General features: G+C 41.9%; 1 protein-coding gene across 2 annotated transcripts in view; it reads left to right on the top strand.

The window, feature by feature from the left end:
* LOC126234235 (uncharacterized) overlaps positions 1-27,993 on the top strand; it is a 93,017-nt gene that overhangs the window by 42,282 nt on the left and 22,742 nt on the right. Inside the window, exon 3 of one of the 2 annotated variants that reach the window (XM_049942926.1) lies at positions 24,437-24,583. The exons of the other annotated variant lie outside the window; for it this stretch is intronic. Within the exon in view, the coding sequence (XP_049798883.1) occupies positions 24,437-24,583 (147 nt within the window). The remainder of the gene's footprint in view (positions 1-24,436; positions 24,584-27,993) is intronic. 2 annotated transcript variants of the gene reach the window in all.

Genomic DNA, 27,993 nt, shown 5'->3' with positions numbered 1-27,993 from the left:
AGTGTATTCATCTCTTGGTCTTCGTCTACGATTTTTACCCTCCACGCTGCCCTCCAATACTAAATTGGTGATCCCTTGATGCCTCAAAACATGTCCTACCAACCGGTCCCTTCTTCTTATCAAGTTGTGCCACAAACTCCTCTTCTCCCCAATTCTATTCAATACCTCCTCATTAGTTATGTGATCTACCCATCTAATCTTCAGCATTCTTCTGTAGCACCACATTTCCAAAACTTCTATTCTCTTCTTGTCCAAACTATTTATCGTCCATGTTTCACTTCCATACATGGCTACAATCCATACAAATACTTTACAAACGACTTCCTGACACTTAGATCTATACTCGATGTTAACAAATTTCTCTTCTTCAGAAACTCTTTCCTTGCCATTGCCAGTCTACACTTTATATCTTCTCTACTTCGACCATCATCAGTTATTTTGCTCACCAAATAGCAAAACTCTCTTACTACTTTAAGTGTCTCAAATGGTTCAAATGGCTCTGAGCACTACGCGACTTAACTTCTGAGATCATCAGTCGCCTAGAACTTAGAACTAATTAAACCTAACTAACCTATGGACATCACACACATCCATGCCCAAGGCAGGATCCGAACATGCGACCGTAGCGGTCGCTCGGTTCCAGACTGTAGCACCTCGAACCACATGGCCACTCCGGCCGGCTTAAGTGTCTCATTTCCTGTTCTAATTCCCTCAGCATCACCCGACTTAATTCGATTACATTCCACTATCCTCGTTTTGCTTTTGTTGATGTTCATCTTTCGTCCTCCTTTCGAGACACTGTCCATTCCGTTCAACTGCTCTTTCAAGTCCTTTGCTGTCTCTGACAGAATTACAATGTCATCGGCAAACCTCAAAGTTTTTATTTCTGCTCCATGGATTTTAATACCTACTCCGAATTTTTCTTTTGTTTCCTTCACTGCTTGCTCAATATACAGAATGAATAAAATCGGGGATAGGCTACAAGCCTGTCTCACTCCCTTCCCAACCACTGCTTCCCCTTCATGCCCCTCAACTCTTATAACTGCCATCTGGTTTCTGTACAAATTGTAAATAGCCTTTCGCTCCCTGTATTTTACCCCTGCCACCTTTAGAATTTGGAAGAGAGTATTCCAGTCAACATTGTCAAAAGATTTCTCTAAGTCTACAATTGGTAGAACCGTAGGTTTGTCTTTCCTTAACCTATTGTGGGGCGGCTGGTGGATTTTAATGTTTTATATAAATGTTTGTTTTTCCCGGCCGATGCACCATTTGTGGGGCGGCTGGTGGCAATTTTTGTTTAAATGTAGAAAAGAAACAGATGCATTTCCCGGCCGATTAACCATATGTGGGGCGGCGGGTGGAATTAATTGTTATATAAATGTTCCTATTATTGATGCTGTCTTTTGCCGTTCTCAACACTGGGTCTCTAACTACAGTATTGGCAACCAGAAAGTGATTAGCAAAACGTGAAGCCTGTAATTAGAATTCCTAGTGCCCACTTCATCTGAGAAATACACTTATGGCTACAGCTTACAGCTCTAAGGAATTAGGAGATTGTCTGGGATTCATAATCAAAAACGACCGTGAAAAAACGTTCGCTATATTCTGAAAGTCACAGATGAAAAAAAAAGAATCCACACAATCTGACTAACAGAGCAGTTCAGAGTCTGATGCGCTGATGCAACTATAACTGTCCAAATTAAATGTTTAAGTGAATGCTCGCCATAATTTGATGATAATGTTCATCAAACGCCACGCTAAATAATGGTAGAATGTTTGTCCCGCGACGGCACGTGAAAATACGACATACGCAAACTGAAGATAGATAATTAAAGTCATCCCAGAATTAACACTTCACTCGAAAATGATTTCATGGTTACGCGTATCACGAGTAACTTAATACGGCATCCGAGGCTGTTTATAGCAATGATACCGACGCGACGCGACTCCCGACACAGGTGGTGTGCTATTCAGCGTCTGGAGTGAACTGGGGCCTTCTTCCTCGCGCAGCGTTCTTATATAGTAGAAAGCCGCGGTGCGGACGGCTAAGGGAACGCCTGATCAAATTGGCTCTCCCGATTAGCCGCTGGGCTAGTAATGCACCACATTAAGTTATCGAATAAACCATAGCTTCTTTTGCTGATGGCCGATGAAGCTCTCAATTTAAATGTGCATTCAGCACACAGGTAAGTAATCATAATAAAAGTTTGACGTGGCTAAGTTAAATATTTTGGGCGAGAGAATTAATTTAATTACACTACACACAGTAGACGAGCTCTGAACTTGCCCTTTGGAGATACGCTATCGCTATAGTTTTATAGTTATTCAATTGAAACTTTTCACATCTTTATGATTATAGCGGATCTCCATTCTACTTAAATATAAACATCCTAGCCTTATTTATTAGCCTACTTAATCTATCTTGCTTCCTTAATTTTTAAGACAAAAACCAGAAAATTATGAATTTCTATTAAATAATTATGAAAAAGGAATCTAAATATAAATTTTTAAGTCTCTAGCTCTTTTCTGTTGCGCCAATGATTTTTACAGAAAAACGTCCAAATTTCGAAAATGGTTAAAGTTATCGAACTGATATTCAACACATATTAATTTAGTATTACTCCTGACATGCTAGAACCGTTTCAGGTTATTTACTTGATTTTTCAAGTATTGCGCAACATTTATGACGTCAGAGCTACTTACAGCGGACTGGCTGGCACACCATCGAAAGACTGATGTGAGTTTATTACGGCGTGAGTAGGCTGCTTCCCTACATCACCCTCTACTTAAATTTTTTGTTTTTGAATGTTAATGAACGAAAAAAAATTTAATTACAAAAAGGGAAGCAAGAGTACAGCTTAACTCCCTATGAAAAATGAAAATTGAAATGTAAACATATAGAAATATTCAAAGAAAACTGATTACCTACTTTAATTATTTAAATTGTTGGCATGTTCACTGCCTCTTGAGCAATATTATCCCTCAAAATTTAAGCAAAATCAATGAAACACTTTGGCATACATATTGCCTTAGACAAACAAACACATAAAAATATGTAAAATTATGAAAATCGTAAATCCATTAAATAAATTTTTACATACACAAATTCAAAGAAAATAACACAATTATTCAAGATACATAAACAGATGATTATATCTTAGCAGTCTTTTCTAAACCTGAAAGAAAATTTCACAAATCATTTTTACACACGTGGTTGTAGCCGCTTTGGCTGGCGTCCTACACTTCCATTCACAAGGGTAGAGGAGGGGAAGTTGCTATGGTGTGCGTCCTTCACGTTCACTCTAAATTACTTGGGGAAAGAGGAGGGGTCACTGTGAGTTGTGTCCAAGTCACTCCACGCTTCCACGCAGCTACCAGGCTGCCATTATCTGGTTTGTCCTGTAGAACAAACAAAAAGAGTGCCTCAGACTCTGTTCACTTAATATCTAAGGATGGGTCACAATGAAATGGGGATATATACATTGTATCTTTCAATATGTTGCTGGAACAAAGTTAACAGAAGTTTTTCAATTTTACTCTCGCGGTTACTTAACTGTCATAAAATCGGTAAACAAATGGCTCAAAACACCGTTAGTCACGTACTAGAGAAAATTTATTCTCAAGGCATACAATCATAAATCATATTTAATTTCAATTTATTATTTCTGGGCCGGAACACTGAACCAATGCTCGGTACATTCTTAATACATTCGTATTTTATTTACTTAGCTGACTCATCTTTGATTACCTTATTCTTAGAGATAGTATGAGTATATTTGATTAGTAGTTGTCTTCTCAGCTTCTTTGTACATGTGAGTAACTTGTGGTAATAGTACAGTTCTGAGTGTTCAAAACACACTACGTTTAGTTGTCTACTAAATCCACTTATTGGTCCTCTGCTACTGTGTCAGTTCCACATCTGCAATTATGTACTTACTTCATCGAAGTGTATTTATGCTGAGCTATAAATAATGTTTCACATCTGTCATTATGTTATTCAATTATGTTGCTAGTGTATGTACTTATTTAACACTCACTCTATTAACATTTAAAGCATAGGATAGCACATTTCATATCTATAGCGTACTGCAGCTGATCAATTTGCTCACGTGGCAATCCATTTCCACTCGATCGGACGCAGAAACCACAGGTAGTCTCTCTCGACCTACCACTAAAGCGCATCAAGTAATTATGGACGAGCGTAATGCTAAATTCCTTAAACCTATAGGACACCATGAGCTGCTCTGTCTCATCTAACATAAGGGTACCTATGGTCGCAACACGCCTCCAACTCATAACCTCAATACATGCAGGTGTGTCCTGTCACACACTACACCAAATAACGGCCAGCTCCAACCTTATAAATATTTCAAGGACGTGTCCTTCACGTCTCAACCACAAACACTGTTCAATTCTATTACACTGCCATTCAAAAAAAAAAAAAAAAAAAAAAAATGGTTCAAATGGCTCTGAGCACTATGGGACTCAACTGCTGAGGTCATTAGTCCCCTAGAACTTAGAACTAGTTAAACCTAACTAACCTAAGGACATCACACACATCCATGCCCGAGGCAGGATTCGAACCTGCGACCGTAGCGGTCTCGCGGTTCCAGACTGCAGCGCCAGAACCGCGCGGCCACATCGGCCGGCACTGCCATTCCTTGCTACACAAGGTGAGTTCATTCTTACAACTTATCTGCATAATTTTTCATAACACTAAGCAATCTCTTTTACTATTAATTAGTTAGCTCTACAGCATAAAATAGGTTTCACTGCCACTTCAGATCCTGCTTGTACACGAATTTGTATATCTTTTTAAATTACTGTTGGTGGACCATTTCCAATAATACAACACTGTGTACTTACAATATTACCAGGGTTCTATACATAATTGTTACTCAAATACATTTGTATCTTAATTACGTCATACTTCTCTGTTGTTTATGTTACTGTTAGGTTTGTCACATTAGGTATTTTTTTTTCACTAATCGGTGGATAGAATGGTTACAGAACTCATGGCTTGACAGTCATACCGGAAGATTTTAGTATTTGAGAGTAAGAGCTGAAATTTTAGTGGATAGTAAAGATGAAGAATGAGTGAGACCTGAAAAGGAAAGAAGATCTCACACAGCTGGGACTGTACAGCTGCCACACTGTGTAGAGGTTACAGAACAACCTCCTCCCTACAGAATTCATTAGCTTAATGCAGGTTTGATAACCATAACGGAAAATTTTATGTGTTGGAAAGAAGAGGTCGAAATTTAGGTGGATAAAAAAGATGAAGAATGAATGAGACCTGAAAAGGAAAGAAGATCTCACACAGCTGGGACTGCACAGCTGCCACACTGTGTAGAGGTTACAGAACAACCTCCTCCCGACAGAGTTCAATCACTACCTATGAACTTCTTTAGGTCGATCACGTTCCTGAGACCTCATAGCTTTTTACTTTTAGGGTACTCTAGCCTATATGCATTAGCATGTGGTTTTCCTATGATCCTGAAAGGTCCTTGGTATATGAACATGAATTTCTTTGTTTCTGCATTTATTTTCTTTGATTTTTCCTTGGTTTTGACAAGGACTAACTGACCTATTTCAAAACTGGTGGGTACAGCTTTTGCGTCATGACGCTTCTTCCTTTCCTATGCTCTTTTTCTTATATTTGCCCTAGCCTTTAACTTCTTCTCGTCTGTGGATATTTGCGTTAGAATAGGGAATTCTACCATATCTGCAATCACATTGTGCGGTTCTTGGCCAAACATCAATTCGCAAGGCGCCAAAACCAGTTGCATCATGCCTTAAGTTGTTAATTACATTCTCAAAATACTTCATGTGCTCTGCCCAACTTGAGTGTTTCCGAGCACAATAAGTCCTACAAAGCCTATTCAATTCTCTCATAATACGGTCACTCATATCAAATACGCAGATATTTTCAGATGTTTATTCCGGCCTTATCTAGACATTCCTTAAATCTATCAGAAGTAAATTGAGGCCCATTGTCTGACAGCAAATTCTTCGGAACGCCAACGTTCACGAAGAAATCTTTTTCCAACTTTTCTACCAACGTTTTTGCATTTGCTCTTTTAATTGGGTATAGCTTAACATATTTACTAAATCCACCCACAACAACAAAAACATGGGTGCACCCACCTCTCGAAGCAGAAAGAGGGCCAAACAAATCACAAGCCAGTAATTCTAGCGTTTCAGTTGGCTCTACTGAATGCATATCCCCTTGTATTCTGGTGTTAGCAGCACGGACTTTCTGGCACACTACACAAGATGCTAGACGCTTGGCAACACGGCGGTACATGTTGTCAAACACAACCTTCTCTTTTAATTTTGCAATGCACTTCTTTGCACCATAGTGCCCATACCTCAGGTGTACATAGTCGATTAGTAAGTCTACATGTTGTGAGGGAAAGCACACCTTCCACTCAGAAACACCTACCGTTTTCCTCCTAAACATAATACCTTTATGCAGACAATAGTATTGCGAAACCTTAGGATAGTTTGCATTTCCTAAATAGCTCTTCACTAATTTCAGCTAGTCATCTGCATTCTGCTCACGTCTCAAGTTCTTAATCACCCTCTTAAATGCACTTTCTTCCTTTACTTCGTGCAACACAAACATTCGTACTTCACTTAGGTCTGTTGCTGTAATTCCCGCGTCATCACAGAGCTCCGCACTTCTAGATAACCCATCAGCTACCAGGTTGTCTTTCCCTTGAATATATCTAACTTCAAGGTCAAATGTCGGAGATACAATGACCATTTTACCAAACGAGCATTCCTCAACTTACAGGTCTTTAAAAAGGTCAACGCCTTATGGTCACTGTAAACAATTATCTTGTGACCTAATAGATACTGCTCAAACTTCTGTACCCCAAATACAATTGCCAATGCTTCCAGTTCTGAGATGCCATAATTTCTCTCTGCTGCCTGTAAAGATCGACTTGCAAAAGCTATAGTCTTGTGCACTTCGTGTTCGTTCTCTATTTCTACTTGGAATACCTCCACAGCTATACCATAGCCACTAGCATCAACAGACATACAGAATGGTTTTTCAAAATCAGGATGATGTAGAATAGGACTATTAATTAAAGATTGTTTAAGCACCTCGAACGCCTGTTGACATTCTGCTGTCCAAACCCAAGGGGTATTCTTTTTCAGCAGGAGGTGAAGACAGGGCGCATTAAAAGCCTGATCACTAACAAAACGCCTATAGAAGCCGAAAAGACCGAACATCGATCTCAACTGCTTCTTGTTTCTGGGAGCCTCAAATTTTTCAATGACTGCTAGCTTGCCTGGGTCAGGCAGAATACGTTTTCCACTTATCATATATCCCAAGAAACCTATTTCCTCTTTAACGCACTCTGTCTTTTCAATCTTTAGTTTCATACCGCCTCTCTCAATAGCCTCTAACACTTCCTCTAATAAAGCTATGTGTTCTTCCCAGGTAGGAGTTGCTATTAACAGATCATCTACGTAGACTGTTATTTTATTACTTAAGGCTGGTCCTAAAACATGGTCCATCACACGTACGAAGGCACAAACAGAGATATTAAGTCCGAAAGGTACCACACGATATTGGTAACAAACTCCTTCGTACAAGAAAGCTGTGTACTTCCTTGAACTTTGCGCCAGTGGCAAATTCCAATATCCACACGTGATGTCCATAGAAGTTAAGAATTTTACTCCCCAGAACTTTTGCAATAACTCGTCCAATTCTGCGGTCTATCACTTTGCCTAACCACTATTTCATTCAACCAACGAGCGTCCAAGACCAATCTGACACTCCCGTCTCTTTTTGGTACAACAACAAGAGGATTATTGTACTCACTGACCGCCTTTTCAATCACACCCCACTCTAGCATTCTCTGTATCTCCTTTCGAACCGCCTCCTTCTTAGCTACATGTATTTGGTATGGCTTCCCGGAAAACACTTGGCCAGGTTTCACCTTTTAATTGACATTCATAACCTTTGACCACGCCAGGTCTATTTGAAAATACCTTATGATGCCTTTTTAAAAACCTGTCTCAGTTCTTCCTTCTGACTAGCTGAAATTTTATCGATTTCCTGCAATTTAGCTTCTATTTTGTCCAAAATAATTGTTTCTTCTTCTTCTGTATTTAGCTTACTTGTACTAAGATTAACACCTTCGTCCCAATATCTCCTATTTTTCAGAACTCGTATAGGCAGCTCCCAAGTTTCATCATTAGTTACTACATGTTTATCAATAAAAGGTACCGTAATTACTCCGGTTATCGGCAAGACCATTTTTAACTGGCTTCTTTCAAAGTCAACAACACTCTGATATTTCGACAAGAAATCTATGCCAATTAAAACCTCAATACTGAGATTGTTTACAATTAACCAAGGATGATCAATTAAATTACCATTAATGTTAAAGGGCAGTAAAGCTTCTTGCTTTACTGTTTTTGACACCTTGCCAGTAGCACCAATTATTCTTAGTCCTGATACCCTCATTACTGTAAGCTTGTCTTTACCAGGTAATGCATCAAAGAAGGACTGAGATATCGCACTCACCTCACTTCCACTGTCTAAGAGACAACGTACATTGATACCCAACATATTCACTATTATTATAGGGTGGCTTATTCTAGGTTGTACAGGTGGTTCCTCAAACTCATCCAATAGTTCCTTTTGGATTTGTCTCCAACTAAAGTGATCGACATCTGTCTTCATTACATTTAGGTCAAAGTGTGTAGGGGTTTCCTGAATTACATTTTCAGCTGCCTTTTCCAGTCGGTCTATTAATTTCAAATCGAAACACCGCACGACTACATTACATTTAGTTTGCTGAACATGACCCAAATTACTGTAGTCTGAGCGATTCTGCGCCTCCAGACCGGGCATAACACTAGTTACAGCTAAACCACTTTCACTATTTTCGTCGGGTTCCTTCTCCAGTGACAACTGGTCACAGCTACTGGGTTCATCGACCCCCAACAGGCTACCCTCTACATTCTCACTTACCTCCTGTCCTAAATCTATTAGTACAGTATCAACATCCTGCATAGGCACTTTAGATAAGAGCACATCATCCTCATCGTAAATATAAGCAAGAATTTCTTCTGCGTCTTCACCTGACAATTCAGTATTTTGTAGCTCTTCCCTACCGTTACACTGCTGCGCCTTCTCTTTCTCTTCCCACTTAGAAAACGTCTCCAACACGGTGTCTATCAAATACTGTGAGTGATCTAATATTTCTGTTGTATCCTTAGATGCTACCGACCCTTCATCCACATGTTCAGTCTGAGTATTCTGATCTGTCTTACCAATTACTGTAATTACTGGCTTAGGAAAAGTAACCGCCTGGTGAGCGCCAGTGTCCCCATAGACGGGAACTAGTTTTCCTGCCTCGGCCTACTACTGTTTCCTTTATTTCCATTATAGTAAACTGGCACAGCATTGCTTTCCGCACTGTTGTTTACCTGCATAATTGTGTTCGGAACAAAATTACTATCATCTGGATGCCATTGTTGGTTCTGATAATTATTTCTCCAATTCCTACCTCTCTTAGGATGTCGAACACCTACTGTACTGATGTTTACATTGCTATTCTGCTCGTTCTTAAAATTACTACTAGTGTTATTAGCATTTCTGTTATTACGTGCTTGCTCCTCATTGGCATCAACACGTTCTACACGTTCCAAATACTCCATAAAAAGATCCAGATTGTCTCTAGGGGCAGATATAATTCTAGTTTGCCAATACCATGGCAGTTTGGCTTCAAGACCTAGTATAATCATTTCAGGTTTTAGCTTTTCGGCCAAATGTGACAAACGTGAGATCGATGGCCTAGCAAACTCTTTTATAGATTCCTTGCCTGCATCGAAGCGTTTTCCACTCCAAAATTCTCTCAACACTTCATTTTGCTTACTGCTAGACCAATACTCATTAATGAAAGCAGTTTTAAACTCCGCTAATGTTTTACACTTCAACATAACATCAGCTGACCAACGCATGGCGTCACCTGCTAAATGGCTTCTAATAAATGAGATTTTCTCTCGTTCAGACCCAGTTGGTGGAATCACATCTTCAAAATCGTTCCAGAAATCTAGCGGGTGGATATTTTTATCTGTGTCGAACCGCAAGAACTGCCGACACCCGATAAAAGCGGCGTCTGCAGCTACAACTTGTGGTATACTACCATTACCAGAAGTTACTGAAGCTGCTTTACTCTCATTGTTAGCAATATTAGTACTAATATTTTCTACTTTCATTTCAACATTATCTACTCTTTGCACAACATGAGTAGTATCAGTTTTGATTGCATCTACTTCTGCTCCCGGGTTCGATTCCCGGCGGGGTCAGGGATTTTCTCTGCCTCGTGATGGCTGGGTGTTGTTTGATGTCCTTAGGTTAGTTAGGTTTAAGTAGTTCTAAGTTCTAGGGGACTGATGACCATAGATGTTAAGTCCCATAGTGCTCAGGGCCATTTGAACCATTTGAATCTACTTCTCCTTGACATATGTTTACTTTTATATTAACATCTTTAAATCTATCTGAGCACAGTTCAGATTCTGTCTCGATCTTTTCTGTTAACTTGTGCTCCAGCTTCGCATCTTCCATTTGGAAGTCTCTGCGAACCTCAGCAACTTCGGATTTTACTGTTTTATACATTTCAGAAAATTGTTGAGCAATCTTTTTCTTAATATCCTCATGGTTGTAATCAATTTTATAATTTAAACTGTCCAGATCCTCTTTCAACTTATTGCAACCAGCCTTGAAGGTATTGTCCACTACCTCAAACCGTTTATTAAAATTGGTTTGGCTGGCCACAATTTGAGACTTTAATTCAGCTGTCATTTTTGCATTACTGGCAGCTATTGCTTGTAATATAACATTTAAATCCATAGTCTCAGTATCTTTGGGTTGCTCACTAGCTGGCTTTTTATCACACTCTGGTGACGAAAAACTAGCTCCAACACCAGAATCATCAAAACTAAATGAAACTTCTGATTGATCAGTCATATCTAACTTCTCCTGGTTAAACTCTACCATCTCTGATGACTGTTTCGTTTTTAACTCATCAGATAAACTATCATCCAATAAATTAACAATTTCTGCTTTCTGCTTTACTACAGGGGTCTCTATTATTGAATTATTGCCCCTTCCCACACTACTGTCAGGAGACAATACTTCATATTCCACTTTAACTTTACTACTTTCGTGCATATTTACACTTGAACCGTTGTCTGGATTTACAGTTCCTTCAACAGACATAGGTTCTAATTTAAGTTTAACCTCGGTTTCTTCTGGCAGTTCCATTTCCGACAGTCTTTTAGTGCAGGTTAGTAAAATTTTTAACAGCTTTTCACTTAACTTAGTTCCTTCTGCACGACGTATGGCGTTGCTTGCGCAGCGTACCAGGATTACTGATGCGACACAGCGCGTTGAACTGCAGACGGCACTCCGACAGCTGTTGTGTGTTTGCGTGGCCAGCAACTGCAGGCGCGGCTCCGGCTGCTCCGGCGGACGACTGCAATGAGTCGAAACTGGCGTCTCGCGATGCCGGCAGCGCCGCTAGACTCGGTGCCAGCTCCATCAATCCAGATGCGTTGTAAATTAAATTGCGTCGTCCACATGCACACGTAACACTTTCACTGTTCTATTACTCAGTTGCGTGTCGCATTTCACTCGCGAATCCGAATATTTAAAAATCACTTTCACTTTTACTCAATTTCTTACCCGGCCGATGCACCATATGTGGGGCGGCGGGTGGAATTATGTTGTATTTTATATAATATTTTTGTGATGTAGAAACATTTCCCGGCCAATTCACCATATGTGGGGTCGCTGGTGGATTTTAATGTTTTATATAAATGTTTGTTTTTCCCGGCTGATGCACCATTTGTGGGGTGGCTGGTGGCAATTTTTGTTTAAATGTAGAAAAGAAACAGATGCATTTCCCGGCCGATTAACCATATGTGGGGCGGCGGGTGGAATTAATTGTTATATAAATGTTCCTATTATTGATGCTGTCTTTTGCCGTTCTCAACACTGGGTCTCTAACTACAGTATTGGCAACCAGAAAGTGATTAGCAAAACGTGAAGCCTGTAATTAGAATTCCTAGTGCCCACTTCATCTGAGAAATACACTTATAGCTACAGCTTATAGCTCTAAGGAATTAGGAGATTGTCTGGGATTCATAATCAAAAACGACCGTGAAAAAACGTTCGCTATATTCTGAAAGTCACAGATGAAAAAAAAAGAATCCACACAATCTGACTAACAGAGCAGTTCAGAGTCTGATGCGCTGATGCAACTATAACTGTCCAAATTAAATGTTTAAGTGAATGCTCGCCATAATTTGATGATAATGTTCATCAAACGCCACGCTAAATAATGGTAGAATGTTTGTCCCGCGACGGCACGTGAAAATACGACATACGCAAACTGAAGATAGATAATTAAAGTCATCCCAGAATTAACACTTCACTCGAAAATGATTTCATGGTTACGCGTATCATGAGTAAGTTAATACGGCATCCGAGGCTGTTTATAGCAATGATACCGACGCGACGCGACTCCCGACACAGGTGGTGTGCTATTCAGCGTCTGGAGAGAACTGGGGCCTTCTTCCTCGCGCAGCGTTCTTATATATAAAGCCGCGGTGCGGACGGCTAAGGGAACGCCGATCAAATTGGCTCTCCCGACTAGCCGCTGGGCTAGTAATGCACCACATTAAGTTATCGAATAAATCATAGCTTCTTTTGCTGAAGGCCGATGAAGCTCTCAATTTAAATGTGCATTCAGCACACAGGTAAGTAATCATAATAAAAGTTTGACATGGCTAAGTTAAATATTTTGGGCGAGAGAATTAATTTAATTACACTACATGCAGTAGACGAGCTCTGAACTTGCCCTTTGGAGATACGCTATCGCTATAGTTTTATAGTTATTCAATTGAAACTTTTCACATCTTTATGATTATAGCGGATCTCCATTCTACTTAAATATAAACATCCTAGCCTTATTTATTAGCCTACTTAATCTATCTTGCTTCCTTAATTTTTAAGACAAAAACCAGAAAATTATGAATTTCTATTAAATAATTATGAAAAAGGAATCTAAATATAAATTTTTAAGTCTCTAGCTCTTTTCTGTTGCGCCAATGATTTTTACAGAAAAACGTCCAAATTTCGAAAATGGTTAAAGTTATCGAACTGATATTCAACACATATTAATTTAGTATTACTCCTGACATGCTAGAACCGTTTCAGGTTATTTACTTGATTTTTCAAGTATTGCGCAACATTTATGACGTCAGAGCTACTTACAGCGGACTGGCTGGCACACCATCGAAAGACTGATGTGAGTTTATTACGGCGTGAGTAGGCTGCTTCCCTACACTATCTTCTAAGATAAGTCTTAGGGTCAGTATTCCCTCACGTGTTCCAATATTTCTACGGAATCCAAACTGATCTTCCCCGAGTTCGGCTTCTACCAGTTTGTCCATTTGTCTGTAAAGAATTTGGGTTAGTAGTTTGCAGCCGTGGCTTATTATGCTAATAGTTCACTAATTTTCACATCCGTCAACACTTGCTTTCTTTGGGATTGGAATTATTATATTCTACTTGAAGTCTGAGGGTATTTCGCCTGTCTCATACATCTTGCTCACCAGTTGGTAGAGTTTTGTCTGGACTGGCTCTCCCAAGGCTGTCAGTAGTTCTAGTGGACTGTTGTCTACTCGCGGGGCCTTGTTTCAACTTAAGTCTTTCAGTGCTCTGTCAAACTCTTCACGCAGTATCATATCTCCCATTTCATCTTCATCTACTTCCTCTTCCATTTCGATAATATTGTCCTCAAGTACATCGCCCTTGTATGTATAGACCCTCTATATACTCCTTCCACCTTTCTGCTTTCCTTTCTTTGCTTAGAACTGGGTTTCCATCTGAGCTCTTGATATTCATACAAGTGGTTCTCTTTTCTCCAAAGGTCTCTTTAATTTCCTATCTTACCCCTAGTGAGACAACGCTCTACATCCTTACAATTGTACTCTAGCCATCCCTGCTTAGCCATTTTGCACTTCCTGTAGATCTCGTTTTTGAGACGTTTTTATTCCTTTTTGCCTGTTTCATTTACTGCATTTTTATAATTTCTCCTGTCATCAATTAAATTCAATATTTCTTCTGTTACCCAAGGATGTCTACTAGCCCTCGTCTTTTTACCTAACGATCCTCTGCTGCCATCACTATTTCATCCCTCAGAGCTACCCATTCTTCTTCTACTGTATTTCTTTCCCCCATTCCTGTTAATTGTTCCCTTATGCTCTCCCTGAAACTCTGTACAACCTCTGGTTATGTCAGTTTATCCAGGTCCCATCTCCTTAAATCCTCACCTTTTTGTAGTTTCTTCAGTTTTAATCTACAATTCATAACCAATAGATTGTGGTCAGAGTCCACATCTGCCCCTGGAAATGTCTTACAATTTAAAACCTGGTTCTTAAATCTCTGTCTTACCATTATATAATCTGTCTGATACCTTCTACTATCTCCAGGCTTCTTCCATGTATACAGCCGTCTTTGATGATTCTTGAACCAAGTGTTAGCTATGATTAAGTTATGCTCCGTCCAAAGTTCTACATGGCGGCTTCGTCTTTATTTCTTAGACCCAATCTATATTCACCTACTACGTTTCCTTCTCTCCCTTTTCCTACTGCCGAATTCCAGTCACCCATTACTATTAAATTTTCGCCTCCTTTCATTATCTGAATAATTTCTTTTATTTCATCATACATTTCTTCAGTTTCTTCGTCATCTGCAGAGCTAGTTGGCATATAAACTTGTACTACTGTAGTAGGCGTGGGCGTCGTGTCTATCTTGGCCACAATAATGCATTCCCTATGCTGTTTGTAGTAGCTTACCTGCACTCCTATTTTTTTTATTCATTATTAAACCTACTCCTGCATTACCCCTATTTGATTTTGTGTTTATAACCCTGCATTCACCTGACCAGAAGTCTCGTTCCTCCTGCCACCGAACTTCACTAATTCCCACTATATCTAACTTTAACCTATCCATTTCCCTTTTTAAATTTTCTAACCTACCTGCCCGATTAAGGGATCTGACATTCCACGCTCCGATCCGTAGAACGCCAGTTTTCTTTCTCCTGATAACAACGTCCTCTTGAGTATTCCCCGCCCGGAGCTCCGAATGGGGGACTATTTTACCTCCGAAATATTATACCCAAGAGGACGCCATCATCAATTAACGATACAGTAAAGCTGCATGCCCTCGGGAAAAATTACGGCTGTAGTTTCCCCTTGCTTTCAGCCGTTCGCAGTACCAGCACAGCAAGGCCGTTTTGGTTAGTGTTACAAGGCCAGGTCTGTCAATCGTCCAGACTGTTGCCCCTGCAACTACTGAAAAGGCTGCTGCCCCTCTTCAGGAACCACATGTTTGTCTGGCCTCTCAACAGATACCCCTCCGTTGTGGTTGCACCTACGGTACGGCTATCTGTATCACTGAGGCACGCAAGCCTCCGCACCAACGGCAAGGTCTGTGGTTCATGGGGAAGTGGTATAATTAACCCTTTAGTCAACAACACTGCTATCAAACAATACTGATTTGTAGTAACCGCTGTACAAGGTAATACGCCGGCCGTTGTGGCTGTGCGGTTCTAGGCGCTTCAGTCTGGAACCGCGTGACCGCTCCGGTCGCAGGTTCGAATCCTGCCTCGGGCATGGATGTGTGTGATGTCCTTAGGTTAGTTAGGTTTAAGTACTTATAAGATCTAGGGGACTGATGACCACAGATGTTAAGTCCCATAGTGCTCAGAGCCATTTGAACCATTTGAACTCTTAATAACACTCATGCTCATAAATTAAGGATAATGCTGATACATGGTGAAACAACGCTCTGGTGGGCGGTCTGCGGGTTTAAATAACCTCGGGATACAACCATGAGGTGCATTTGACCTGCGGTTGTCGCACGGTGGCGCTGGCAGCAGTCCACATATGCAGAGGTGTGTTGGTGCATGTCAGAGTACGGTGCAGCGAGTAAGTGTGCAGACGTTTTCAGACGTGCTAATGGTGACTGTGTATTGAAAATGGCTGAAAGAACACATATTGATGACGTTATGAGGGGTAGAATACTAGGGTGACTGGAGGCTGGTCAAACACAGCAGGTCGTAGCACGGGCCCTCCGTCTGCCACAACGTGTGATTTCAAGATTATGGCAACGATTCCAGCAGACAGGAAACGTGTCCAGGCGCTACAGTACGGGACGTCCACAGTGTACAACACCACAAGAAGACCTATATCTCACCATCAGTGCCCGCAGACCGCCACGGAGTACTGAAGGTAGCCTTGCTCGGGACCTTACCACAGCCACTGGAACAGTTGTCTCCAGACACACAGTCTACTGTCGACTGAACAGACATGGTTTATCAGCAAAGTGCATTCCACTGACCCCTGTTGGTCATTGGAACAGTGGTCTCAGGTTATGTTGACGGACGAGTCGAGGTATAGGCTGAACAGTGATTCTCGCCGGGTTTTCAACTGGCGTGAACCAGGAACCAAATACCAACCCCTTAATGTCCTTGAAGGAACTTGTGTGGAGGCCGTGGTTTGATGGTGTGGGGTGGGATTATGATTGGTGCACGTACACCCTTGCATGTCTTTGACAAAGGATCTGTAACAGGTCTGGTGTATCGGGACGTCATTTTGCACCAGTATGTCCGCCTTTTCAGGGGTGCAGTGGGTCGCACCTTCCTCCTGATGGATGATAGTGCACGGCCCCACCGAGCTGCTATTGTGGAGGAGTACCTTGAAAGAGAATATATCAGGTGAATGGAGTGGCCTGACTGTTCTCCAGACCTGAACCCCATCGAGCACGTCTGGGATGCTCCCAGTCGACGTATTGCTGCACGTCTTCAAACCCCTACGACACTTCAGGAGCTCCGACAGGCACTGGTGCAATAATGGGAGGCTATACCCCAGCAGCTGCTCCACCACCTGATCCAGAGTATGCCAACCAGTTGTGCGGCCTGTGCACGTGTGCATGGTGATCATATCCCATATTGATGTCGGGGTACATCCGTAGGAAACAGTGGCGTTTTGTTGCACATATATTTCGGGACGGTTTTCTCAACTTATCACCAATACCGTGGACGAACAGATCTGTGTCATTTGTGCTCCCTATGTGCCTATGCTATTAGCGCCAATTTTGTTTAGTGCCACATTGTGTGGCACCACATTTTGCAGTTATCCTTAATTTATGAGCATGAGCGTACATTTTAACTTCCAGTCACGCTATTGGCTGCGCACATTTGGCAGGGCCTACCGTTGTTGTCCGCAGCTCGTGGTCGTGCGGTAGCGTTCTCGCTTTCCACGCCCGGGTTCCCGGGTTCGATTCCCGGCGGGGTCAGGGATTTTCTCTGCCTCGTGATGACTGGGTGTTGTGTGCTGTCCTTAGGTTAGTTAGGTTTAAGTAGTTCTAAGTTCAAGGGACTGATGACCATAGATGTTAGGTCCCATAGTGCTCAGAGCCATTTGAACCATTTGAACCTACCGTTGTTGCACGGTATTTTTCACCAGATGGCACAGCCACGGTTAGATAGCACGAGAACTGTGAGATGCTGGAAGGCACTTTTTTGTGTGGTTAAATAAAAAAAAGACATTCATGCAAATTCGTCACTTTATAGAACATATACTGGTGCTTATACTTTGATTTACAAGAAAATAAAGTAATATTAGCTGCATACAGCAATATTCTATATTTTTCGAAGATATGCGTCGTCTGCTAGGAGAGAGGGTACGTGGACATACTATGCCCTATTCCGAAAGGTTTCCGAGTAGAAGACATTTAATGTTAGTTTTGTACGTTTTCCATGAATAACTAGAAAACCGCGGCCACAGCTAAAGCATGTCGCTGTACAAAATTAAATTACATTCAGTTTCCTACAAAAAAGATGCTATTAATTTTTTACTCTACGGCTAATAGTTTGCGTGAGAAAGTAAGAGAATATTGAAAATCTCGCGCGACGCCCAAGCGCTGTGGATTAAGTATATCTGTAGGCGAATTTGAGATAGTTTCCCGACATACTTCATCACAAGTGCCCTGTATCAAGCTGTTCGTCTCGAATTCCTCTACATTACTGTGGTAAATTTTGGATAAATAACAACGTACAGTAAACGTGTTCTCCCACAGCGACCATTCGGAATGGGACATATATCCATAAGTATTGTACTCAAAATTGCCAATACTACCACCCCCCAAAGCACTAAATTTTCCCGTTACTCACCCTGTGGTAAAATTAATTGATGTAAATACTTTATTGCATAAAGTTGGGTCCATGTACAGGGTGCCCATAAAGAAAGTATCCATTTTCATTTTCCAGATGTTCTACAACACAGTAAACATTATATTTAGTGAGAGTAGTTAATATTGTTCAACATGTCCACCTTCGTTGGCAACACACTTTTCCCATCTCCGTGTGGTTGCGTGGAACCCGCGCTTATACATTTGAGGGGTTATTAGCAAGCCCGCCTCTCATATTCGCCGTTTCAGTTCGGTCAAATGTGGCACCCTGGTAGCATAAAATCGGCTCTTGATGAAATCCCACGCAAAAACGTCCAGGGGAACTGTGGCTCCAAGAACAACTGCAGCATGTCCAGGTAGGTTGCTCCGGTAATAGATCCTATCTTTCATGAGACCACGCCACACATTGACTTCGGGAGAGTCCGTTTGCCACTCAGTGCATTCAGGGGTTGCTCGTCTGCCCAGATCCGGCAACAGTGTTTGTTGACGACGCCGCAGACATGAAATGACGCCTCGTCGCTGAACATAACATCATTCATCAGGTCCTCCTCTGCTACAGCCTTCAACAGATCATGACACATGGCTGCTCGTGCCGCATGGTCTTCATCCTCTAGCTGGTGAAGCATCTGGACATGATATGCCTTCTTTTTAAGGGTGTGGTGAAGCACTTTCGACACTGTGGATTTCGGCATGGCTAGTTCACGACTCAGCCGGCGGGTAGATGCCGTTGGACTTCTTTCGACAGCTTCCCTCAGACGCTGTGCAGATCGTGGGCTGACCGGTGGTCGCGCAGCGCGTCTCTGATCAGCTACAGATCCTGCACGCCGAGATTTGCTGCCAAGCTTCCGAATAGCAAGTCTTGTAAGGGAATCCTTCCGATACTTTCTCTCAAACGGCCTCTGGACCTCAGCATAGGTTTTGCCACGTAAACGATGTTCCAGAATTGTGATTCTTTCGGCAATTGTTAACATTGTGATGTCTCTTCACGGTACCTCTAACACTCCACATGTACGTTTCCCAAAAAATGGATACTTACTTTATGGGCACCCTGCACTTCGCGTTAACAAGTTATAAACACATTTATTAACAATAGAATTGAATAAGTCAGAGCCCATGAATGAAAGTAAAACATAAGGAATATGATTAGCACTCAGTCAGCAAGTACGCATTAACTGAAAATGTAGCCAAACCATAAAATTCCCGACTTTCAAAATAATTTTAACTGTGTAATTTTAACTTCAGAATAACAAGGAGGGCATCTAACAATGGACAACTGTATCACTAATAACTATACATGCTGGAAGGAATGACAAAAAAAAATAACAAGTTTCTACCTCAGTACACCATATCCAAAACTGGACCAAATGGAGTGGACACTCCACCCCTCCCCCCCCCCCCCCCAAAAAAAACAAAGACAAATAGTACTAATGAACAAGAGACACAGTAAATAGATAATTAAGGGACACTGAACCAGGCCATACCATGCTGCCTGCGGGACGAAATTATCAGGCCAGGAATTCAGCTGAGGCCATCCATCTTGAAGTCAGGAAGGTAAACAGCGAAACAAAATTGGCAATAATACAAGGTGTACACTTGGGGTTCAATTCGCGCAGAATCTTCTCATATATTCTTATTTCAGAAAACATTAGGCCTCGCGGCAGCCCTGCTGTTACGGCAACGTAATAACCAGCACAGCTCAAGCTGAAACACAGCCAGACACAGGCGTCTGTGCAACTAACGTTTTCTGCCGAGCACAACCCGCACAACACCTTTCTTGTGCGCTGTCGTCCACTAGCAGACACCGCAGCAAATATCTGCTTGGGTCTCATCAGCACGATTTTCCTAGGTACTATCTGCTCGTGTGGAACATGAAGTGATCCCTCATGTTGATAACAAGTGTCTGGTACCTTGGACCCAAACTGCACCAGGCTGCCTCCATTGCTGGCTGTACGAACTTGCCGGTGTGTTGTCTAGCTGACTCCTTTCTCAGTTGCTTGCTTCTTGTTGTGCTTGCTCGCTTGCTCTTTGCATGCTGTCCACATCTCGTTTAGCTTCGAGTCCCCACGATGACAGCAGCCAACGCATCCTCCATACACACGGTCCACTATCACCGGCTGCCAGCAACCAGCTGCCGCTACCCTCCGGCCAGCTCCCTGAACCGTCCACTCCAAGATGTGAACAGGACTGGCTGGCGCCATCCACGCGGGACTCGAGATCTTGACCTGCAGCTGCTGTCCACGGCCCCCAGTGCGAGTTCAAAGTTACTGTCGCTCTCTCGTCCCACACCAGACGCCTCTGCGCTGTCACTCCCGGCTGCTCCTAGCCTTGCCGTGGCACTGCGCTCGGCTATTCTGCAGTTTTGCGCACACTCTTCAGGACCAGGAATGCATCACTACCAGCTACCAACCTGGTGCCAGCTACCAAGCGTGGCGGGACTTCAACGGTGCCGTGAGTCGGCAGTTCACAACACAGAACCAATTAAATAAATTTGAGCTAAAAGATTTTATACAATGCCGAATAAAGTCCTAATACTTATGGGAACTGTTTATCTTAATAATTTTCCTAAGAATGTTACACTACTTTCATAGAGCACTCTTTATTTTTCAGAGTCTTTTCTATGATACATTCCTCTTCAGAGTAGGCAACATTACAAAAGTCTCGTGCTCTACTGTGCCGGCCGATGTGGCCGAGCGGTTCTAGGCGCTTCAGTCTGGAACCTCGCTGCTACTACGGTCGCACGTTCGAATCCTGCCTCAGGCATGGATGTGTGTGATGTCCTTAGGTTAGTTAGGTTTAAGCAGATGTCTAGGGGACTGATGACCTCAGATGTTAAGTCCCATAGTGCTTGGAGCTATTTGAACCATTTGATCATGTTCTACTTTGCTGTATTCACATAATCATATCAACATATACATCTACATGATTAGTAGTAGTAGTAGTAGTAGTAGCTTTATTCATCTATAGATGTCTTTTTACAGGGATATAGGACATGTCAAAACATTTACAAATGTAGATCAATTTAAAATAAGCTAATTCGTATACGCACATATTTACAGACTACTAGTTAGAGACAATCATTAGATTTACTCTTGGTATACAATACTTTTTTACAAAGAACTTATTAAATAATGTAATGCCGCACTGTTCACTCATATCTCACTATCAGTCACTACACACACTATACACACATTGTTTCATAACACTTCACTCACTACACACACACACACACACACACACACACACACACTGGTGATCTCTGGTCCATTTTCTGTACCGCAACTTCCCATTTGCAATCCTGAAAACCTGAGTCAGCATCCCTCCATAATGAGTGAGATGTTGAGCTCAGAAACTGGAAGAGGTGTTAGTATTGTGCTATGCATAGCTTGGTCGTAAGTTTTTCTATAAAGGAAAAAAGAAGGAAAAAACATAAAGTTAAGGTGTTATGTGGAATGTTGGATGTTTTATAATCATTATTACTATTATTTATTTGTGTAGTATTTTTTATCAAACCCCTACTCTGTTTTATATAAGTAATTCTTCAATGTATAAAATGTATTGCATAACATGTACTTTTTAGTTGCCCTTTTAAAGAAGTATATTTTTGCAGTTTCTTTAATCTCTTTCGGTAATTTATTGTACAGTTTTATTCCTTAGTAGAAAATGCTGTTTTGACTTTTATTTTTATTTTTTCTTGGTAAATGTAAGTTGAGTCTCGCTCTTGTTGCATGGTCATCTGTTTGTGCAGTAATTACCAATGTTATTTTTGATATGTACACCTCAGTGGTAAATCTATTCGCATGGAGCAGTTAAAATCCCCAGTATTTTTGAACAGAACTTTACAATGAGCTCGACTAGTATTTTCGGTTATTATTCTTATGGCTCTTTTCTGGAGTTTGAAAATTGTGTTCATATTTTGTGCATTTGTTCTCCAAAAAAGGATATAGCTAAGAATTGAGCGTACATATGAATAATATGTAACTAAAAGACATTGCATGTTAAACACCGATGATAGGATTCTAAGGGCGTAATATGCTGATGACATTCTGTTTGCAAGTACCTTTGTGTGTTCACACTACTTCAACTGAGAATCAATATTCATTCCTAGAAATTTTGCATTTGTTACACAGTCAATAGAGGTGCTATCTACATTTAATTTAACAATGGTAATTTTCCTCTTCAAACTGAAATTCATGGCATTAGTTTTCTTTATGTTCAATGTCACTTCATTGATTATAGACCAGTCATAAACTTCCTTGAGAGTTTCATTTGCTTTCTCGGCAAGGAGTTCTCTTATTTTCTCAGTGGATTACTCTGCAATTCACAATTAAGTGCCTGTCAGAGGCTTCATCGAACCACTTTGAAGCTATTTCTCTACCATTCTACTCTCGAACAGCGTGCAAAAAAATAAATAAATAAATAGATAAATAAAAATAAAAAATAAAATAAACCGACCATTTAACTCTTTGTGTGGCAGCTGAGCTCTGATGTCTCTTATTTTATGACGATGATAATTCTTTCCTATGTCTGTGAGCGCCAACAAAATATTCCCACACTCTTAGGAGAAAGTTGGTGATTGAAATTTTACGAGAAGATAATGTGGCAACGAAAAACACCATTGTTTTAATGATTGCCACCCAAATTCAAGTATCATATCCGTGGCACTGTCTCCCCTATTTTGCGACAGTACAAAACGAGATGCCTTCCTTAGAACTTTTTCGGTGCCCTCCGTCGATCCTATGTTATGTGGATCCCATACCGCACAGCAGTGCTCCAGAAGAGGACGTACAAATGTAGTGTAGGCAGTCTCTTTAGTGCACCTGTTGCATTTCCTCAGTGTTCTTCCAATAAATCGTAGTCTCTGTTTTGCTTTTTGCACAGCATTATCTATGTGATCGTCCCAACGTAAGTTATTTTTAACTGTAATGCCTAACTATTTAGTTGAACTTACAACCTTTAGATTTGTGTGATTTATCGCGTAACCGAAATTTAGCGGATTCCTTTTGGTACTCACTTATTTAGAGGCAGCTGCCACTTATCGCACCGTACCGAATCATGTATAAATCGTTTTGTAATTTATTTTGATCATTTCATGACTTAATAAGACGGTAAATGACAGCATCATCAGCAAACAATCTAAGAGGGCTACTCAGATTGTCTCCTAAATCATTTATGTGGATCAGGAACAGCAAAAGGTCAGTAACACTTGCTAGGGGAACGCCAGATATTGCTTGTGTGTTACTCGATGACTTTCCGTGAGTTCCTACGAGTTGTGACCTTTCTGAGAGGAAATCACCAATCTAGTTACACAATTGACACGATACTCCATTGGCACGCAATTTGATTTGATGTCACTCTTGAGGTATACTGTCAAAAGCCTTCTCGAAATTTAAAAATATGCCGTCAATTTGAGATCATCTGAGGCGCGCGGAGTGGCCGCGCGGTTTGGGGCGCGATGTCACGGACTGCGCGGCCCCTTCCGCCGGAGGTTCGAGTCCTCCCTCGGGCATGGATGTGTGTGTTGTTGTTAGCGTAAGTTAGTTTAAGTAGTGTGTAAGTGTAGGGACCGATGAGCTCAGCAGTTTGGTCCTTAAGGAATCCGCACACATTTGAACATTTCAGATCCTTTGTCAATAGCACAAATACCTTTGTGAGAAGTAAATGAGGAAAGTGAGTAGACTATGCTAATAGTTCTCTTTAAATGGCGCATTTTTTATGGTTGAGAGTGCAAAACTACTCGCTCGCACAGCCGAATGTGCAATGCGCAAACTTACGAGGCAGGAAAGTCTGCCAGTTTTGGCTCGAATCTACGCGTGTTGTTAACCACCATAAGTCCGGTATAGCAGCGTTTTCAGTTCGTTTTACAGCTCGTCTCCCACGCAATTTGTGGCGTGGTTCCCAAGCTCGGTGCCACAAAATTTGATACGGAATGATTGAAATACAATAACGCACACCATTCACAGACAGATGAAGCACACGAGACTTTCATTCATTACATTTACTGGAGACTGTGGCGGTACAGTGGGCATGCAACAACAAAGTTAAAACAAATTTTTAAAAAAATCATGAATTGTTCGACGGAGCATTATTTTTTCGTCCTGGTACTGCCCCTATTTTCGGGTTCAATGTAGTCCATAATCTGCGTTGCAGGCGTTCGCGGAGCTGCAGGAGGTGTGGGGGATGGTTCTGTCGGAGCGCATCAGCCTGTGCGCCCTGGTGGAGCAGCCGGACGGCAGCCTAGGGCCGCTGGCCGCCTTCAACATGCTGATGGTCGTCCGGCCCGACGAGAAGTTCGAGGTGGGGGGCTGCAATGTGCAGTTTTCTGTACCTGATCTGCGTACTCTTGCATTCTGTAAAGCACTCTCTCTTTAATGTTGGTTCTACATCTACATCTACATCTAAATACATACTCCGCAATCCACCATATGGTGCGTGGCGGAGGGTACCTCGTACCACAACTAGCATCTTCTCTCCCTGTTCCACTCCCAAACAGAAGGAGCCCTAATCTCTCTTATCTTTGTGATCTTTCCGCGAAATGTAAGTTGGCGGCAGTAAAATTGTACTGCAGTCAGTCTCAAATGCTGGTTCTCTAAATTTCCTCAGCAGCGATTCACGAAAAGAACGCCTTCTTTCCTCCAGAGACTCCCATCCGACTTCCTGAAGCATTTCCGTAACACTCGCGTGATGATCAAACCTACCAGTAACAAATCTAGCAGCCCGCCTCTGAATTTCTTCTATGTCCTCCCTCAATCCGACCTGATAGGGATCCCAAACGCTCGAGCAGTACTCAAGCATAGGTCTTATTAGTGTTTTATAAGCGGTCTCCTTTACAGATGAACCACATCTTCCCAAAATTCTACCAATGAACCGAAGACGACTATCCGCCTCCCCCACAACTGCCATTACATGCTTGTCCCACTTCATATCGCTCTGCAATGTTACGCTCAAATATTTAATCGACGTGACTGTGCCAAGAGCTACACTACTAATGGAGTATTCAAACATTACGGGATTCTTTTTCCTATTCATCTGCATTAATTTATATTTATCTATATTTAGAGTTGACTGCCATTCTTTACACCAATCCTGTCCAAGTCATCGTGTACCCTCCTACAGTCACTCAACGACGACACCTTCCCGTACACCACAGCATCATCAGCAAACAGCCGCATATTGCTATCCACCCTATCCAAAAGATCATTTATGTAGATAGAAAACAACAGCGGACCTACCACACTTCCCTGGCGCACTCCAGATGATACCCTCACCTCCGATGAACACTCACCGTCGAGGACAACGTACTGGATTACTTAAAAAGTCTTCGAGCCACTCACATATTTGGGAACCAATCCCATAATCCCATATGCTCGTACCTTAGGAGTCTGCACTGGGGTACCGAGTCAAACGCTTTCCGGAAGTCAAGGAATATGGCGTCTGTCTGATACCCTTAATCCATGGTTCGCAAGATACCATGTGAAAAAAGGGCGAGTTGTGTTTCGCAGGAGCGATGCTTTCTAAAGCCGTGTTGATGCATGGACAGCAACTTCTCTGTCTCAAGGAAATTCATTTTATTCGAACTGAGAATATGTTCGAGAATCCTGCAACAAACCGATGTTGAGGATATTGGTCTGTAATTTTGAGGATCCGTCCTTCTACCCTTCTTATATACAGGCGTCACCTGCGCTTTTTTCCAGTCGCTCGGGACTTTACGTTGGGCAATAGATTCGCGATAAATGCAAGCTAAGTAAGGAGCCAATGCAGTAGAGTACTCTCTGTAAAACCGAATTGGAATCCCATCAGGATCTGGCGATTTATTTATTTTCAACCCATTCAGCTGCTTCACAACCCCAGGGATGTCTGTCACTATGTCCTCCATACGGGAATCTGTACGAGACTCAAACGGCGGTATGTTTGTACGATCCTCCTGCGTGAAAGATTTCTCAAATGCTAAATTTAAAAATTTCAGCTTTCGTTTTGCTGTCTTCCGTTGCCAGGCCAGACTGATCAGTGAGTGACTGGATGGAAGCCTTCGACCCGCTTACCAATTTTACGTAAGACCAGAATTTCCTTGGGTTTTCAGCAAGATCTTTTGCTAAGGTATGACGGTGGTAGTGGTTGAATGCTTCACGCATCACTCTTTTTACAGCAGCACGAATCTCTACTAACTTTTGCCTGTCCTCATTCTCCCTATCTTTCTTGTACCGCGAGTGCAACTGCCTTTGCTTCCTGAGCATTCTCCGAATTGCGCTGTTAAACCACGGTGGGTCTTTTCCGTCCGTAAGTCACATTTTCGGCACATACTTGTCCAATGCGTGATTTACAATGTGTTTATAATTTGCCCATAATTCTTCCACGTCCATCGTACCGGAAGTAAATGAAGTCGATTCATTTACTAAGTGGGATGCTAACAACTGCTTATCTGCTCTTTCTAGTAAGAATACTCTCCCAGCCTTCTTGACCGACATTTTAACTTTCGTAACCATAGTCGTAATGACAACATCATGATCACTAATCCCTGTCTCAACACTGACACCATCGATGAGGTCTGGTCTGTTCGTGGCTACCAGATCTAAAATATTTCCATTACGCGTTGGCTGTCGATTTAGCTGCTCAAGACAGTTTTCGGACAATTTGTTCAAAAGTAATTCACACGACGGCTTGTCTGTATCACCTGGGGTTGATTTGAGGGGGGGGCAAACAGTCTCTTTAATGTATAATGTTCATATGAAGCAGATGTTTTATACTATGCCTTGCATATTTATGAATAAAAGAAAACAACTATATCGTCGTTTGAGATCTCCACATTTCTTTTACGCAAGTCACAAGTAATTCGAGGACTATTCGGAAAGTAAGGCCTGATGGGGTGAGAAATGGAAACCACAATGAAAACCCAACGAAGCTTTGCACAGATGCGTTGGGCGGTGCCTTTAGTATGCCTGTCGATCACGTCACGATCGCTCTGTTCAGTTCTGAGCACACAGTGAGCACGTGAAGATGCTTAGAACAACAGTGTCCCCCACCAAGTATGAGCGCCTGGTGTGAGGTTTCGCCTGATGTCACGCAGCCCACATAACACAGCTGTCATGCTTTTGCTTCTGCATGACGTGTGTGAATTTGTGTGTGAATTTCTAAGGGACCAAACTGCTTAGGTCATCGGTCCCTAGACTTACACAATACTTAAACTAACTTATATTAACAACAACACACACACCCATGCCCGAGGGAGGACTCGAACCTCCGGCGGAAGGGGCCGCGCAGTCAGTGACATGGCGCCTCTAACCGCGCGGCCACATCGCGCGGCCTTCTGCATGACAATTCTCCGTCGCACTCTGCAGGGTCAATGAAGATGCTCCACAGCATTTTAGGTGGGAAGTGTTTGATCACCCACAATTGAGCCCATAACTGATTCTCCCTGACTTGCTTCTCCTCTCACATGAAGCACTGGTTATGAAGACATTGTTGTGGCACGGGCAACGAGCTGTAGACCAGCGTAGAGGATCGGCAGGCCTTCTATGACGAGGGTACTGGAATGTTGCTACAACGCTGCAGCAAAAGTCTAAATCGGAGCGGCGGCTATGTAGAGAAGTAGCTTGGAAGGTGTAGCTAACTGTTGCAAATAAAACATTTTTGATTGTCACAGTGGTTTCCATTTTGTGACCGAACTGACCTTACTTTCTGAATAGGCCTCGTAATTTTGAAATAAGAAA

The sequence above is a fragment of the Schistocerca nitens genome, chromosome 2 (genome assembly GCF_023898315.1).
Source record: "Schistocerca nitens isolate TAMUIC-IGC-003100 chromosome 2, iqSchNite1.1, whole genome shotgun sequence".
In the NCBI taxonomy this organism is placed as follows: Eukaryota; Metazoa; Arthropoda; class Insecta; order Orthoptera; family Acrididae; genus Schistocerca; species Schistocerca nitens.
This window is presented reverse-complemented; position numbering and strand designations above follow the sequence as displayed.